At 45.7% G+C, this 15,284-nt stretch overlaps 1 protein-coding gene across 1 annotated transcript in view; it reads right to left on the bottom strand.

The window, feature by feature from the left end:
* The window catches only part of CDC14A (cell division cycle 14A), a 202,902-nt gene that overhangs the window by 8,696 nt on the left and 178,922 nt on the right, over positions 1-15,284 (bottom strand). Inside the window, 4 exon segments of the mRNA XM_053693735.1 lie at positions 2,541-2,814; positions 11,363-11,485; positions 13,400-13,447; positions 13,729-13,838. Coding sequence (XP_053549710.1) covers positions 2,541-2,814; positions 11,363-11,485; positions 13,400-13,447; positions 13,729-13,838 — 555 coding nt within the window.

Below are 15,284 nucleotides of genomic sequence, written 5' to 3'. Positions count from 1 at the left end.
GGAGGAGTTATAGGGAGGGTTATATAGTGCAATAGGAGGAGTTATAGGGAGGGTTATATGGTACAATAGGAGGAGTTATAGGGAGGGTTATATGGTGCAATAGGAGGAGTTATAGGGAGAGTTATATGGGGCAATAGGAGGAGTTATAGGGAGAGTTATATGGTGCAATAGGAGGAGTTACAGGGAGAGTTATATGGGGCAATAGGAGGAGTTATAGGGAGAGTTATATGGTGCAATAGGAGGAGTTATAGGGAGGGTTATATGGTGCAATAGGAGGAGTTATAGGGAGGGTTATATGATGCAATAGGAGTTATAGGGAGGGTTATATGGAGCAATAGGAGGAGTTATAGGGAGGGTTATATGGTGCAATAGGAGGAGTTATAGGGAGGGTTATATGGTGCAATAGGAGGAGTTATAGGGAGGGTTATATGGTGCAATAGGAGGAGTTATAGGGAGGGTTATATGGTGCAATAGGAGGAGTTATAGGGAGGGTTACATGGTGTAATAGGAGGAGTTATAGGGAGGGTTATATGGTGCAATAGGAGGAGTTATAGGGAGGGTTATATGGTGCAATAGGAGGAGTTATAGGGAGGGTTATATGGGGCAATAGGAGGCGTTATAGGGAAGTTTATATGATGCAATAGGAGTTATAGGGAGGGTTATATGGAGCAATAGGAGGAGTTATAGGGAGGGTTATATGGTGCAATAGGAGGAGTTATAGGGAGGGTTATATGATGCAATAGGAGGAGTTATAGGGAGGGTTATATGGTGCAATAGGAGGAGTTATAGGGAGGGTTATATGATGCAATAGGAGGAGTTATAGGGAGGGTTATATGGTGCAATAGGAGGAGTTATAGGGAGGGTTATATGGAGCAATAGGAGGAGTTATAGGGAGGGTTATATGGTGCAATAGGAGGAGTTATAGGGAGGGTTATATGGTGCAATAGGAGGAGTTATAGGGAGGGTTATATGGTGCAATAGGAGGAGTTATAGGGAGGGTTATATAGTGCAATAGGAGGAGTTTTAGGGAGGGTTATATAGTGCAATAGGAGGAGTTTTAGGGAGGGTTATATAGTGCAATAGGAGGAGTTTTAGGGAGGGTTATATAGTGCAATAGGAGGAGTTATAGGGAGGGTTATATGGTACAATAGGAGGAGTTATAAGGAGGGTTATATGGTGCAATAGGAGGAGTTATAGGGAGGGTTATATGGTGCAATAGGAGGAGTTATAGGGAGGGTTATATGGTACAATAGGAGGAGTTATAAGGAGGGTTATATGGTGCAATAGGAGGAGTTATAGGGAGGGTTATATGGTGCAATAGGAGGAGTTATAGGGAGGGTTATATGGTGCAATAGGAGGAGTTATAGGGAGGGTTATATGGAGCAATAGGAGGAGTTATAGGGAGGGTTATATGGTGCAATAGGAGGAGTTATAGGGAGGGTTATATGATGCAATAGGAGTTATAGGGAGGGTTATATGGAGCAATAGGAGGAGTTATAGGGAGGGTTATATGGAGCAATAGGAGGAGTTATAGGGAGGGTTATATGGTGCTATAGGAGGAGTTATAGGGAGGGTTATATGGTGCAATAGGATGAGTTATAGGGAGGTTATATGGTGCAATAGGAGGAGTTATAGGGAGGGTTATATGGTGCAATAGGAGGAGTTATAGGGAGGCTTATATGGTGCAATAGGAAGAGTTATAGGGAGGGTTATATGGTGCAATAGGAGGAGTTATAGGGAGGGTTATATGGTGCAATATGAGGAGTTATAGGGAGGGTTATATGGTGCAATAGGAGGAGTTATAGGGAGGGTTATATGGTGCAATAGGAGGAGTTATAGGGAGGATTATATGGTGCAATATGAGGAGTTATAGGGAGGGTTATATGGTGCTATAGGAGGAGTTATAGGGAGGGTTATATGGTGCAATAGGAGGAGTTATAGGGAGGGTTATATGGTGCAATATGAGGAGTTATAGGGAGGGTTATATGGTGCAATATGAGGAGTTATAGGGAGAGCTATATGGTGCAATAGGAGGAGTTATAGGGAGGGTTATATGGTGCAATAGGAGGAGTTATAGGGTGGGTTATATGGTGCAATAGGAGGAGTTATATGGTGCAATAGGAGGAGTTATAGGGAGGGTTATATGGTGCAATAGGAGGAGTTATAGGGAGGGTTATATGGTGCAATAGGAGGAGTTATAGGGAGGGTTATATTGTGTAATAGGAGGAGTTATAGGGACAGAAGCTTTTGCTGTACAACTGTGATCTGTATCTGCCCTGTTCTCTCTTTCATTGATAAATCTCCCAGCCCCATCGCTTTGCTTGATATATTGATAACAATCTGTCTCTAGTGTGAGTTCACAGATAAAAACAAGTAAAGAAAACATAAAATGTGGCTTCTTTTTACAACTGCTAAAAATATGGGGGAAATTCAGTGAGGTTCCTCTAGATTGCAAGCTCCATGGTTAGTGAATAAAGGGATAAGCTGAGGTGTAAGAATCAGTCAGGACAAGACATAGTTTAGAGCAGCGGGCCACTTACAGGAATGGAACGGCTCAGGTAACGTGCATTTGAGGACAGGCTGGGGTATGAGGGTCGGAATGATCTATATGAGCCATTTCCCGTGTCTGAGACGTTCTGGTTGTTGTTCACCTCACCGTAGCTCCGGCCCCGAGGATAGGAGGGGTATGGGCTGGAGGGGAGTGCTAGGGAGTAGCTGGGGTGGGAGGGAGAAACGTTGTGACTGTTGTCTACCTCTTCTGTAGCCAAATTCAGGTTTCCAAGGGAACCAGCAATCCGTGAATTAACAGTGAGACTGGGGAAAACCACAAGGTAAAAACAGACGTGTAAATCAGGAGACCTGTGTATTGTCTGACAAGTGTGTGCATAGAAGTGTGTGTGAGTAATCTGCACATGATAATACAGCTAATCACCAACAATGAGAATTACATAGGTATTTGTGTCTGTTCATGTAACCAATAGTATCAGCTCATGATGTGAGCAATTAATGACTTTTTATACCTGTATGCGCCAGTAACACACGCTTTTCTGTCCTTTTAACTGTGAAGCTTATGGTTTAGACAGTTGTATCCTTAGTCAGTTAAACAGAATAAGTTGTGAGTGTAGAACAGATTTTAGTCATTTTTATAAGCTGTGAAAAGTTAGTCAAATTAAGAAACTGTTTTTCTTAAGCTCTGTGAGACTGGCCTTACTCACTGCAATACTTACTATTCCTGCTGCAGATATTGCTACCGATACAACCAAGCACTCTACTGGCCTTACTCACTGCAATACTTACTATTCCTGCTGCAGATACTGCTACCTATACAACCAAGCACTCTACTGGCCTTACTCACTGCAATACTTACTATTCCTGCTGCAGATACTGCTACCTATACAACCAAGCACTCTACTGGCCTTAATTACTGCAATACTTACTATTCCTGCTGCAGATACTGCTACCTATACAACCAAGCACTCTACTGGCCTTACTCACTGCAATACTTACTATTCCTGCTGCAGATACTGCTACCTATACAACCAAGCACTCTACTGGCCTTACTCACTGCAATAATTACTATTCCTGCTGCAGATACTGCTACCTATACAACCAAGCACTCTACTGGCCTTACTCACTGCAATACTTACTATTCCTGCTGCAGATACTGCTACCTATACAACCAAGCACTCTACTGGCCTTACTCACTGCAATACTTACTATTCCTGCTGCAGATACTGCTACCTATACAACCAAGCACTCTACTGGCCTTACTCACTGCAATACTTACTATTCCTGCTGCAGATACTGCTACCTATACAACCAAGCACCCTACTGGCCTTACTCACTGCAATACTTACTATTCCTGCTGCAGATACTGCTACCTATACAACCAAGCACTCTACTGGCCTTACTCACTACAATACCTACTATTCCTGCTGCAGATACTGCTACCTATACAACCAAGCACTCTAATGGCCTTACTCATTGCAATACTTACTATTCCTACTGCAGATACTGCTACCTATACAACCAAGCACTCTACTGGCCTTAGTCACTGCAATACTTACTATTCCTGCTGCAGATACTGCTACCTATACAACCAAGCACTCTACTGGCCTTACTCACTGCAATACCTACTGCAGATACTGCTACCGATACAACCAAGCACTCTACTGGTCTTACTCACTGCAATACTTACTATTCCTGCTGCAGATACTGCTACCGATACAACCAAGCACTTTACTGACCTTACTCACTGCAATACTTACTATTCCTGCTGCACATACCTCTACCAATACAACCAAGCACTCTACTGACCTTACTCACTGCAATAATTACTATTCCTGCTGCAGATACTGCTACCGATACAACCAAGCACTCTACTGGTCTTACTCACTGCAATACTTACTATTCCTGCTGCACATACCTCTACCAATACAACCAAGCACTCTACTGACCTTACTCACTGCAATAATTACTATTCCTGCTGCAGATACTGCTACCTATACAACCAAGCACTCTACTGGCCTTACTCACTACAATACCTACTATTCCTACTGCAGATACTGCTACCTATACAACCAAGCACTCTACTGGCCTTACTCACTGCAATACTTACTATTCCTGCTGCAGATACTGCTACCTATACAACCAAGCACTCTACTGGCCTTACTCACTGCAATACTTACTATTCCTACTGCAGATACTGCTACCTATACAACCAAGCACTCTACTGGCCTTATTCACTGCAATACTTACTATTCCTGCTGCAGATACTGCTACCTATACAACCAAGCACTCTACTGGCCTTACTCACTGCAATACTTACTATTCCTGCTGCAGATACCGCTACCTATACAACCAAGCACTCTACTGGCCTTACTCACTGCAATACTTACTATTCCTGCTGCAGATACCGCTACCTATACAACCAAGCACTCTACTGGTCTTACTCACTGCAATACTTACTATTCCTGCTGCAGATACTGCTACCGATACAACCAAGCACTCTACTGGTCTTACTCACTGCAATACTTACTATTCCTGCTGCAGATACTGCTACCTATACAACCAAGCACTCTACTGGCCTTACTCACTGCAATACCTACTATTCCTACTGCAGATACTGCTACCTATACAACCAAGCACTCTACTGGCCTTACTCACTGCAATACTTACTATTCCTGCTGCAGATACTGCTACCTATACAACCAAGCACTCTACTGGCCTTACTCACTGCAATACTTACTATTCCTACTGCAGATACTGCTACCTATACAACCAAGCACTCTACTGGCCTTACTCACTGCAATACTTACTATTCCTGCTGCAGATACTGCTACCTATACAACCAAGCACTCTACTGGCCTTACTTGCTGCAATACTTACTATTCCTGCTGCAGATACCTCTACCTATACAACCAAGCACTCTACTGACCTTACTCACTGCAATACTTACTATTCCTGCTGCAGATACTGCTACCTATACAACCAAGCACTCTACTGGCCTTACTCACTGCAATACTTACTATTCCTGCTGCAGATACTGCTACCTATACAACCAAGCACTCTACTGGCCTTACTCACTGCAATACTTACTATTCCTGCTGCAGATACTGCTACCTATACAACCAAGCACTCTACTGGTCTTACTGCAATACTTACTATTCCTGCTGCAGATACAGCTACCTATACAACCAAGCACTCTACTGACCTTACTCACTGCAATACTTACTATTCCTACTGCAGATACTGCTACCTATACAACCAAGCACTCTACTGGCCTTACTCACTGCAATACCTACTATTCCTACTGCAGATACTGCTACCTATACAACCAAGCACTCTACTGGCCTTACTCACTGCAATACTTACTATTCCTGCTGCAGATACCGCTACCTATACAACCAAGCACTCTACTGACCTTGCTCACTGCAATACTTACTATTCCTGCTGCAGATACCTCTACCTATACAACCAAGCACTCTACTGGCCTTACTCACTGCAATACCTACTATTCCTACTGCAGATACTGCTACCGATACAACCAAGCACTCTACTGGCCTTACTCACTGCAATACTTACTATTCCTGCTGCAGATACTGCTACCAATACAACCAAGCACTCTACTGGCCTTACTCACTGCAATACTTACTATTCCTGCTGCAGATACTGCTACCGATACAACCAAGCACTCTACTGACCTTGCTCACTGCAATACTTACTATTCCTGCTGCAGATACCTCTACCTATACAACCAAGCACTCTACTGGCCTTACTCACTGCAATACCTACTATTCCTACTGCAGATACTGCTACCTATACAACCAAGCACTCTACTGGCCTTACTCACTGCAATATTTACTATTCCTGCTGCAGATACCGTTACCTATAGAACCAAGCACTCTACAGGCCTTACTCACTGCAATACTTACTAATCCTGCTGCAGATACCGCTACCTATACAACCAAGCACTCTACTGGCCTTACTCACTGCAATACCTACTATTCCTACTGCAGATACTGCTACCGATACAACCAAGCACTCTACTGGCCTTACTCACTGCAATACTTACTATTCCTGCTGCAGATACTGCTACCAATACAACCAAGCACTCTACTGGCCTTACTCACTGCAATACTTACTATTCCTGCTGCAGATACTGCTACCGATACAACCAAGCACTCTACTGGCCTTACTCACTGCAATACTTACTATTCCTGCTGCAGATACTGCTATCGATACAACCAAGCACTCTACTGGCCTTACTCAGTGCAGTACTTACTATTCCTGCTGCAGATACCGCTACCTATACAACCAAGCACTCTACTGGCCTAAGTCACTGCAATACTTACTAATCCTGCTGCAGATACCGCTACATATACAACCAAGCACTCAACTGGCCTTACTCACTGCAATACTTATTATTCCTGCTGCAGATACAGCTACCGATACAACCAAGCACTCTACTGGCCTTACTCACTGCAATACTTACTATTCCTGATGTAGATACTGCTACCTATACAACCAAGCACTCTACTGGCCTTACTCACTGCAATACTTACTATTCCTGCTGCAGATACTGCTACCTACACAACCAAGCACTCTACTGGCCTTACTCACTGCAATACCTACTATTCCTACTGCAGATACTGCTACCTATACAACCAAGCACTCTACTGGCCTTACTCACTGCAATACTTATTATTCCTGCTGCAGATACTGCTACCTATAAAACCAAACACTCTACTGGCCTTACTCACTGCAATACCTACTATTCCTACTGCAGATACTGCTACCGATACAACCAAGCACTCTACTGGCCTTACTCACTGCAATACTTACTATTCCTGCTGCAGATACTGCTACCGATACAACCAAGCACTCTACTGGCCTTACTCACTGCAATACTTACTATTCCTGCTGCAGATACTGCTACCGATACAACCAAGCACTCTACTGGCCTTACTCACTGCAATACTTACTATTCCTGCTGCAGATACTGCTACCGATACAACCAAGCACTCTACTGGCCTTACTCAGTGCAGTACTTACTATTCCTGCTGCAGATACCGCTACCTATACAACCAAGCACTCTACTGGCCTTACTCAGTGCAGTACTTACTATTCCTGCTGCAGATACTGCTACCGATACAACCAAGCACTCTACTGGCCTTACTCAGTGCAGTGCTTACTATTCCTGCTGCAGATACCACTATTTATACAACCAAGCACTCTACTGGCCTTACTCACTGCAATACTTACTATTCCTACTGCAGATACTGCTACTTATACAACCAAGCACTGTACTGGCCTTACTCACTGCAATACTTACTATTCCTGCTGCAGATACCTCTACCTATACAACCAAGCACTCTACTGGCCTTACTCACTGCAATACTTACTATTCCTACTGCAGATACTGCTACCTATACAACCAAGCACTCTACTGGCCTTACTCACTGCAATACTTACTATTCCTACTGCAGATACTGCTACCTATACAACCAAGCACTCTACTGGACTTACTCACTGCAATACTTACTATTCCTGCTGCAGATACTGCTACCTATACAACCAAGCACTCTACTGGCCTTACTCACTGCAATACTTACTATTCCTACTGCAGATACTGCTACCTATACAACCAAGCACTCTACTGGCCTTACTCACTGCAATACCTACTATTCCTACTGCAGATACTGCTACCTATACAACCAAGCACTCTACTGGCCTTACTCACTGCAATACTTACTATTCCTACTGCAGATACCGCTACCTATACAACCAAGCACTCTACTGGCCTTACTCATTGCAATACTTACTATTCCTGCTGCAGATACGGCTACCTATACAATCAAGCACTTTACTGGCCTTATTCACTGCAATACTTACTATTCCTGCTGCAGATACTGCTACCTATACAACCAAGCACCCAACTGGCCTTACTCATTGCAATACTTACTATTCCTGCTGCAGATACGGCTACCTATACAATCAAGCACTTTACTGGCCTTATTCACTGCAATACTTACTATTCCTGCTGCAGATACAGCTACCTATACAACCAAGCACTTTACTGGCCTTACTCACTGCAATACCTACTATTCCTACTGCAGATACTGCTACCGATACAACCAAGCACTCTACTGGCCTTACTCACTACAATACTTACTAATCCTGCTGCAGATACCGCTACCTATACAACCAAGCACTCTACTGACCTTACTCACTGCAATACTTACTATTCCTGCTGCAGATACTGCTACCTATACAACCAAGCACCCAACTGGCCTTACTCATTGCAATACTTACTATTCCTGCTGCAGATACGGCTACCTATACAATCAAGCACTTTACTGGCCTTATTCACTGCAATACTTACTATTCCTGCTGCAGATACAGCTACCTATACAACCAAGCACTTTACTGGCCTTACTCACTGCAATACCTACTATTCCTACTGCAGATACTGCTACCGATACAACCAAGCACTCTACTGGCCTTACTCACTACAATACTTACTAATCCTGCTGCAGATACCGCTACCTATACAACCAAGCACTCTACTGACCTTACTCACTGCAATATTTACTATTCCTGCTGCAGATACTGCTACCTATACAACCAAGCACTCTACTGGCCTTACTCACTGCAATACTTACTATTCCTGCAGCAGATACTGCTACCTATACAACCAAGCACTCTACTGGCCTTACTTGCTGCAATACTTACTATTCCTGCTGCAGATACTGCTACCTATACAACCAAGCACTCTACTGGCCTTACTCACTGCAATATTTACTATTCCTGCTGCAGATACTGCTACCTATACAACCAAGCACTCTACTGGCCTTACTTGCTGCAATACTTACTATTCCTGCTGCAGATACTGCTACCGATACAACCAAGCACTCTACTGACCTTACTCACTGCAATACTTACTATTCCTGCTGCACATACCTCTACCAATACAACCAAGCACTCTACTGACCTTACTCACTGCAATACTTACTATTCCTGCTGCAGATACTGCTACATATACAACCAAGCACTCTACTGACCTTACTGCAATACTTACTATTCCTGATGCAGATACTGCTACCTATACAACCAAGCACTCTACTGGTCTTACTCACTGCAATACTTACTATTCCTGCTGCAGATACTGCTACCTATACAACCAAGCACTCTACTGGCCTTACTCACTGCAATACTTACTATTCCTGCTGCAGATACTGCTACCGATACAACCAAGCACTCTACTGACCTTACTCACTGCAATACTTACTATTCCTGCTGCACATACCTCTACCAATACAACCAAGCACTCTACTGACCTTACTCACTGCAATACTTACTATTCCTGCTGCAGATACTGCTACATATACAACCAAGCACTCTACTTGCCTTACTCACTGCAATAATTACTATTCCTGCTGCAGATACTGCTACCTATACAACCAAGCACTCTACTGACCTTACTGCAATACTTACTATTCCTGCTGTAGATACTGCTACCTATACAACCAAGCACTCTACTGGCCTTACTCACTGCAATATTTACTAATCCTGCTTCAGATACTGCTACCTATACAACCAAGCACTCTACTGACCTTACTCACTGCAATACTTACTATTCCTGCTGCAGATACTGCTACCTATACAACCAAGCACTCTACTGGCCTTACTCACTAGAATACTTACTATTCCTGCTGCAGATACTGCTACCTATACAACCAAGCACTCTACTGACCTTACTGCAATACTTACTATTCCTGCTGTAGATACTGCTACCTATACAACCAAGCACTCTACTGACCTTACTGCAATACTTACTATTCCTGCTGTAGATACTGCTACCTATACAACCAAGCACTCTACTGACCTTACTGCAATACTTACTATTCCTGCTGTAGATACTGCTACCTATACAACCAAGCACTCTACTGGCCTTACTCACTGCAATACTTACTAATCCTGCTGCAGATACCGCTACCTATACAACCAAGCACTCTACTGGCATTACTCTCTGCAATACTTACTATTCCTACTGCAGATACTGCTACCTATACAACCAAGCACTCTACTGGCCTTACTCACTAGAATACTTACTATTCCTGCTGCAGATACTGCTACCTATACAACCAAGCACTCTACTGACCTTACTGCAATACTTACTATTCCTGCTGCAGATACCGCTACCTATACAACCAAGCACTCTACTGGTCTTACTCACTGCAATACTTACTATTCCTGCCAGTTTGTGGGGGTTAGTACTAAGAGATGTGTACCAGGGTGCGGGTGAGGAGGCAGAACTCCTCAGTCTGGTGAAACGCTCTGTCTGCTACACCTGCCTACCTAAAGCCACTTGTGAAGTAGCATTGACATTTTACAACAAAAACTGCCTTGCACAATTGTACAGCTGAGGCTCATGATAAGATAAACAACACTCTGGATGTATCAGCTCAGATTTCTGCTATTATTTTCTATTACGTATAATTGTCGCTATAAACATCAGATACTGCTGACTATCAGTTCGGTGTCAGTGAATGTATTGTGTGTGTGAGTAATGAGCCAGGTAAGGAATAAGCTCTCTCCTGTATGATGTACTCAGTTTCATACTACAGCTCAGTGCTTTGACCACGGGTGTGAATTATTTGTTTTATAACTGAATGCAGATGTGATTGCTGCTGCCTACAGCTGTGTTAACATATAGTGCACACAAGTACACTGACCTGGCAAGAAGGGCACTTATATACGGTCACATCCGGTTGTTACAGAATCTACACAATAAGTAAAACACAAGTGACTCCACCTCCCTCCATGACTTCACCTCTTCCCTCTCTACAGGGTCACTTACCCTCTCCCCTTGTTGCTGTGGGATGTCGGACTGGTCGTAGCCTTCCTTACAACAGGTGATGTGGACACTCTGGATGACTTGAGTGGAGACCGTGAGCCTTGTGCACTGCTGGAAGGGATTACTCTGTAAAAGGCACAAGAGGTTGTTAGCGTCAAGTCCCTGGACAGCAACCTGTGTCACTAGCACCATGCATGACTTTGGGCAATAGTTTAAGTTCTGCCCCAAGGGATGACACAGCTTTTGGTGCTGCTCTTGTCACTAGCCACTGTACAGGTAGCATACATAAAGCATAGGGCTATGATATCTAATGTAGGTATAAGGCAGACAGGGGGGCTGCAGGGCTCTAATTATCTAATGCTGGTATGAGGCAGACATGGGGCTTCAGGGCATCCGACGTCTGATGTGGGTATGAGGCAGACAAAGGGGCAGCAGGGCTCTGATATCTGATGTGGGTATAAAGCAGAGGAGCTGCAGGGCTCTGATATGTGATGTAGGCATTGACAGACAGAGGGGCTTCAGGGTGCCAATATCTAATGTGTGTGTATGAGGCAGACACAGGGGCTACAGGGCTCTGATATGTGATGTGGGTATGAGGCAGACACAGGGGCTACAGGGCTCTGATATCTGATGTGGATATGAGGCAGACACAGGGGCTACAGGGCTCTGATATGTGATGTGGGTATGAGTCAGACACAGGGGCTACAGGGCTCTGATATCTGATGTGGGTATGAAGCAGAGGAGCTGCAGGGCTCTGATATGTGATGTAGGCATTGACAGACAGAGGGGCTTCAGGGTGCCAATATCTAATGTGTGTGTATGAGGCAGACACAGGGGCTACAGGGCTCTGATATGTGATGTGGGTATGAGGCAGACACAGGGGCTACAGGGCTCTGATATCTGATGTGGGTATGAAGCAGAGGAGCTGCAGGGCTCGGATATGTGATATAGGCATTGACAGACAGAGGGACTTCAGGGTGCCAATATCTAATGTGGGTATGAGGCAGACACAGGGGCTGCAGGGCTCTGATATGTGATGTGGGTATGAAGCAGACAGAGAGGCTGCAGGGCTCTGATATGTGATGTGGGTATGAGGCAGACACAGGGGCTACAGGGCTCTGATATCTGATGTGGGTATGAAGCAGAGGAGCTGCAGGGCTCGGATATGTGATATAGGCATTGACAGACAGAGGGGCTTCAGGGTGCCGATATCTAATGTGTGTGTATGAGGCAGACACAGGGGCTGCAGGGCTCTGATATCTGATGTGGGTATGAAGCAGACAGAGGGGCTGCAGGGCTCAGATATGTGATATAGGCATTGACAGAGGGGCTTCAGGGTGCCAATATCTAATGTGTGTGTATGAGGCAGACACAGGGGCTGCAGGGCTCTGATATCTGATGTGGGTATGAAGCAGACAGAGGGGCTGCAGGGCTCGGATATGTGATGTAGGCATTGACAGACAGAGGGGCTTCAGGGTGCCAATATCTAATGTGGGTATGAGGCAGACACAGGGGCTGCAGGGCTCTGATATCTGATGTGGGTATGAAGCAGACAGAGGGGCTGCAGGGCTCGGATATGTGATATAGGCATTGAAAGACAGAGGGGCTTCAGGGTGCCAATATCTAATGTGGGTATGAGGCAGACACAGGGGCTGCAGGGCTCTGATATCTGATGTGGGTATGAAGCAGAGGAGCTGCAGGGCTCGGATATGTGATGGGTGTAGGTTTCCCTGTAGTAATGGGACTTCTTGTCACTTAATTAAATAGGATACAACATGGCAAGTACCATTTGTGTGCCGATGCACAAGAGAAGCACTTGTTACCACATTCCCTGCAGTATTCTGATGTAAAAAACAAAGCCTATAACGAAACATTGTGCATTACTTCTGGCCAATACACGGACCGGCCAGTCTGCAAAGGTGCCCGGATAGAACTGCTGGGGAAGCTGTGACCCACTGTTTCTTAGGCTGAGAGGTCGGGCTCTCATTTGTTACAGTCATGAGTGCAGATCTGTGCAGTAAAGCATGGTCTGTAAATCACCTGAATGGCTGCGATGAGGACCGTACGTGCGCTTTCATGTCGTCAAGTCTGAAATACAGAAAACCCTGGGTAAGAATTGGTGGAGTCATAATCTCGCCCTAAATACTCCAGTATGGTGAGCAGGAAGACGTCCAGCAAGTAGGGGAAGCAATGGAGTCCTTGAGTTGTGCATTATATCAGGGCAAGGCTGGAGATCAGCTCTATGGTGTTTGCCACATGAGGTTGTGTGATAAGAGGTAGAAGTCACATATCAGGAGTTATTTGACAAGGTAGGCCATGTAATAGAAGCCCACAAAGGGGGGTGTGTGTAAGGGAAGGGTCATTCTCACCGCAGAGCCCCGGTGGTTGCAGAGCGTGGCTGTCTCCTGCTCTTTAAAGCACGAAGTTTGTCTCCCTGAGTCAGACCATTCCTCTGTTCCTGCTCATCGTCAGAGTTATTCTGCAACAAGAGAAATAAAAATCCACTCATAAGAAGGTGAGGTGGTCCATAAACTCGCAGTGACAGCCCTAATCACCTAAATACATAGAGCTTGGGGGGTAACTTCAGGTATAATTAAGACCTGATGCGGTAACGGGGAGGTATTTTCCATAAAAGTAATGTTTGTGATTTGGGCTTATTTTAAGACCTTAGTGAATGGGGGGGGGGGGGGGGGCGGACACCACATGTAATTCTGTAATATGAGCAGCTACAAATTATCATCACCTTACAGGCATCACACACAAGGCCCCATAGCCTCTATGTATTTATTTGTATTTATGTGGCCAATCCACTATTAGTTCACAGACCCAGAAACTGAGGGACTGTGCTTAGACCATAGGAGAGAGGCACAGAGAGCTGAGGGAGGGGGGGAAGGAGAGAGGCACAGAGAGCTGAGGGAGTAGAGAGGCACAGAGAGCTGAGGGAGGAGATAGGCACAGAGAGATGAGAGAGGAGAGAGGCACAGAGAGCTGAGGGAGGAGAGAGGCACAGAGAGCTGAGGGAGGAGATAGGCACAGAGAGATGAGAGAGGAGAGAGGCACATAGCTGAGGGAGGAGAGAGGCACAGAGAGCTGAGAGAGGAGAGAGGCACAGAGCTGAGAGAGGCACAGAGCTGAGAGAGGAGAGAGGCACAGAGCTGAGGGAGGAGAGAGGCACAGAGAGATGAGAGAGGAGAGAGGCACAGAGCTGAGGGAGGAGAGAGGCACAGAGCTGAGAGAGGAGAGAGGCACAGAGCTGAGGGAGGAGAGAGGCACAGAGAGAGCTGAGGGAGGAGAGAGGCACAGAGAGCTGAGGGAGGAAAGAGGCACAGAGAGCTGAGGGAGGAAAGAGGCACAGAGAGCTGAGGGAAGAGAGAGGCACAGAGAGCTGAGGGAGGAAAGAGGCACAGAGAGCTGAGGGAGGAAAGAGGCACAGAGAGCTGAGGGAGGAGAGAGGCACAGAGAGCTGAGGGAGGAGAGAGGCACAGAGAGCTGAGGGAGGGAGAGAGGCACAGAGAGCTGAGGGAGGTGAGAGGCACAGAGAGCTGAGGGAGGAGAGAGGCACAGAGAGCTGAGGGAGGAGAGAGGCAGAGAGAGCTGAGGGAGGAGAGAGGCACAGAGAGCTGAGGGAGGAAAGAGGCACAGAGAGCTGAGGGAGGAGAGAGGCACAGAGAGCTGAGAGAGGAGAGAGGCACAGAGAGCTGAGAGAGGAGAGAGGCACAGAGCTGAGAGAGGCACAGAGAGCTGAGGGAAGAGAGAGGCACAGAGAGCTGAGGGAGGAGAGAGGCACAGAGAGCTGAGGGAGGAGAGAGGCACAGAGAGCTGAGGGAGGAGAGAGGCACAGAGAGCTGAGGGAGGAGAGAGGCACAGAGAGCTGAGGGAGGAGAGAGGCACAGAGAGCTGAGGGAGGAGAGAGGCACAGAGAGCT

Source organism: Bombina bombina, chromosome 10, assembly GCF_027579735.1.
Source record: "Bombina bombina isolate aBomBom1 chromosome 10, aBomBom1.pri, whole genome shotgun sequence".
Taxonomy (NCBI): domain Eukaryota; kingdom Metazoa; phylum Chordata; class Amphibia; order Anura; family Bombinatoridae; genus Bombina; species Bombina bombina.
The sequence above is the reverse complement of the archived record's forward strand: the minus strand, read 5'-3'. Positions and strand labels throughout refer to the sequence as shown.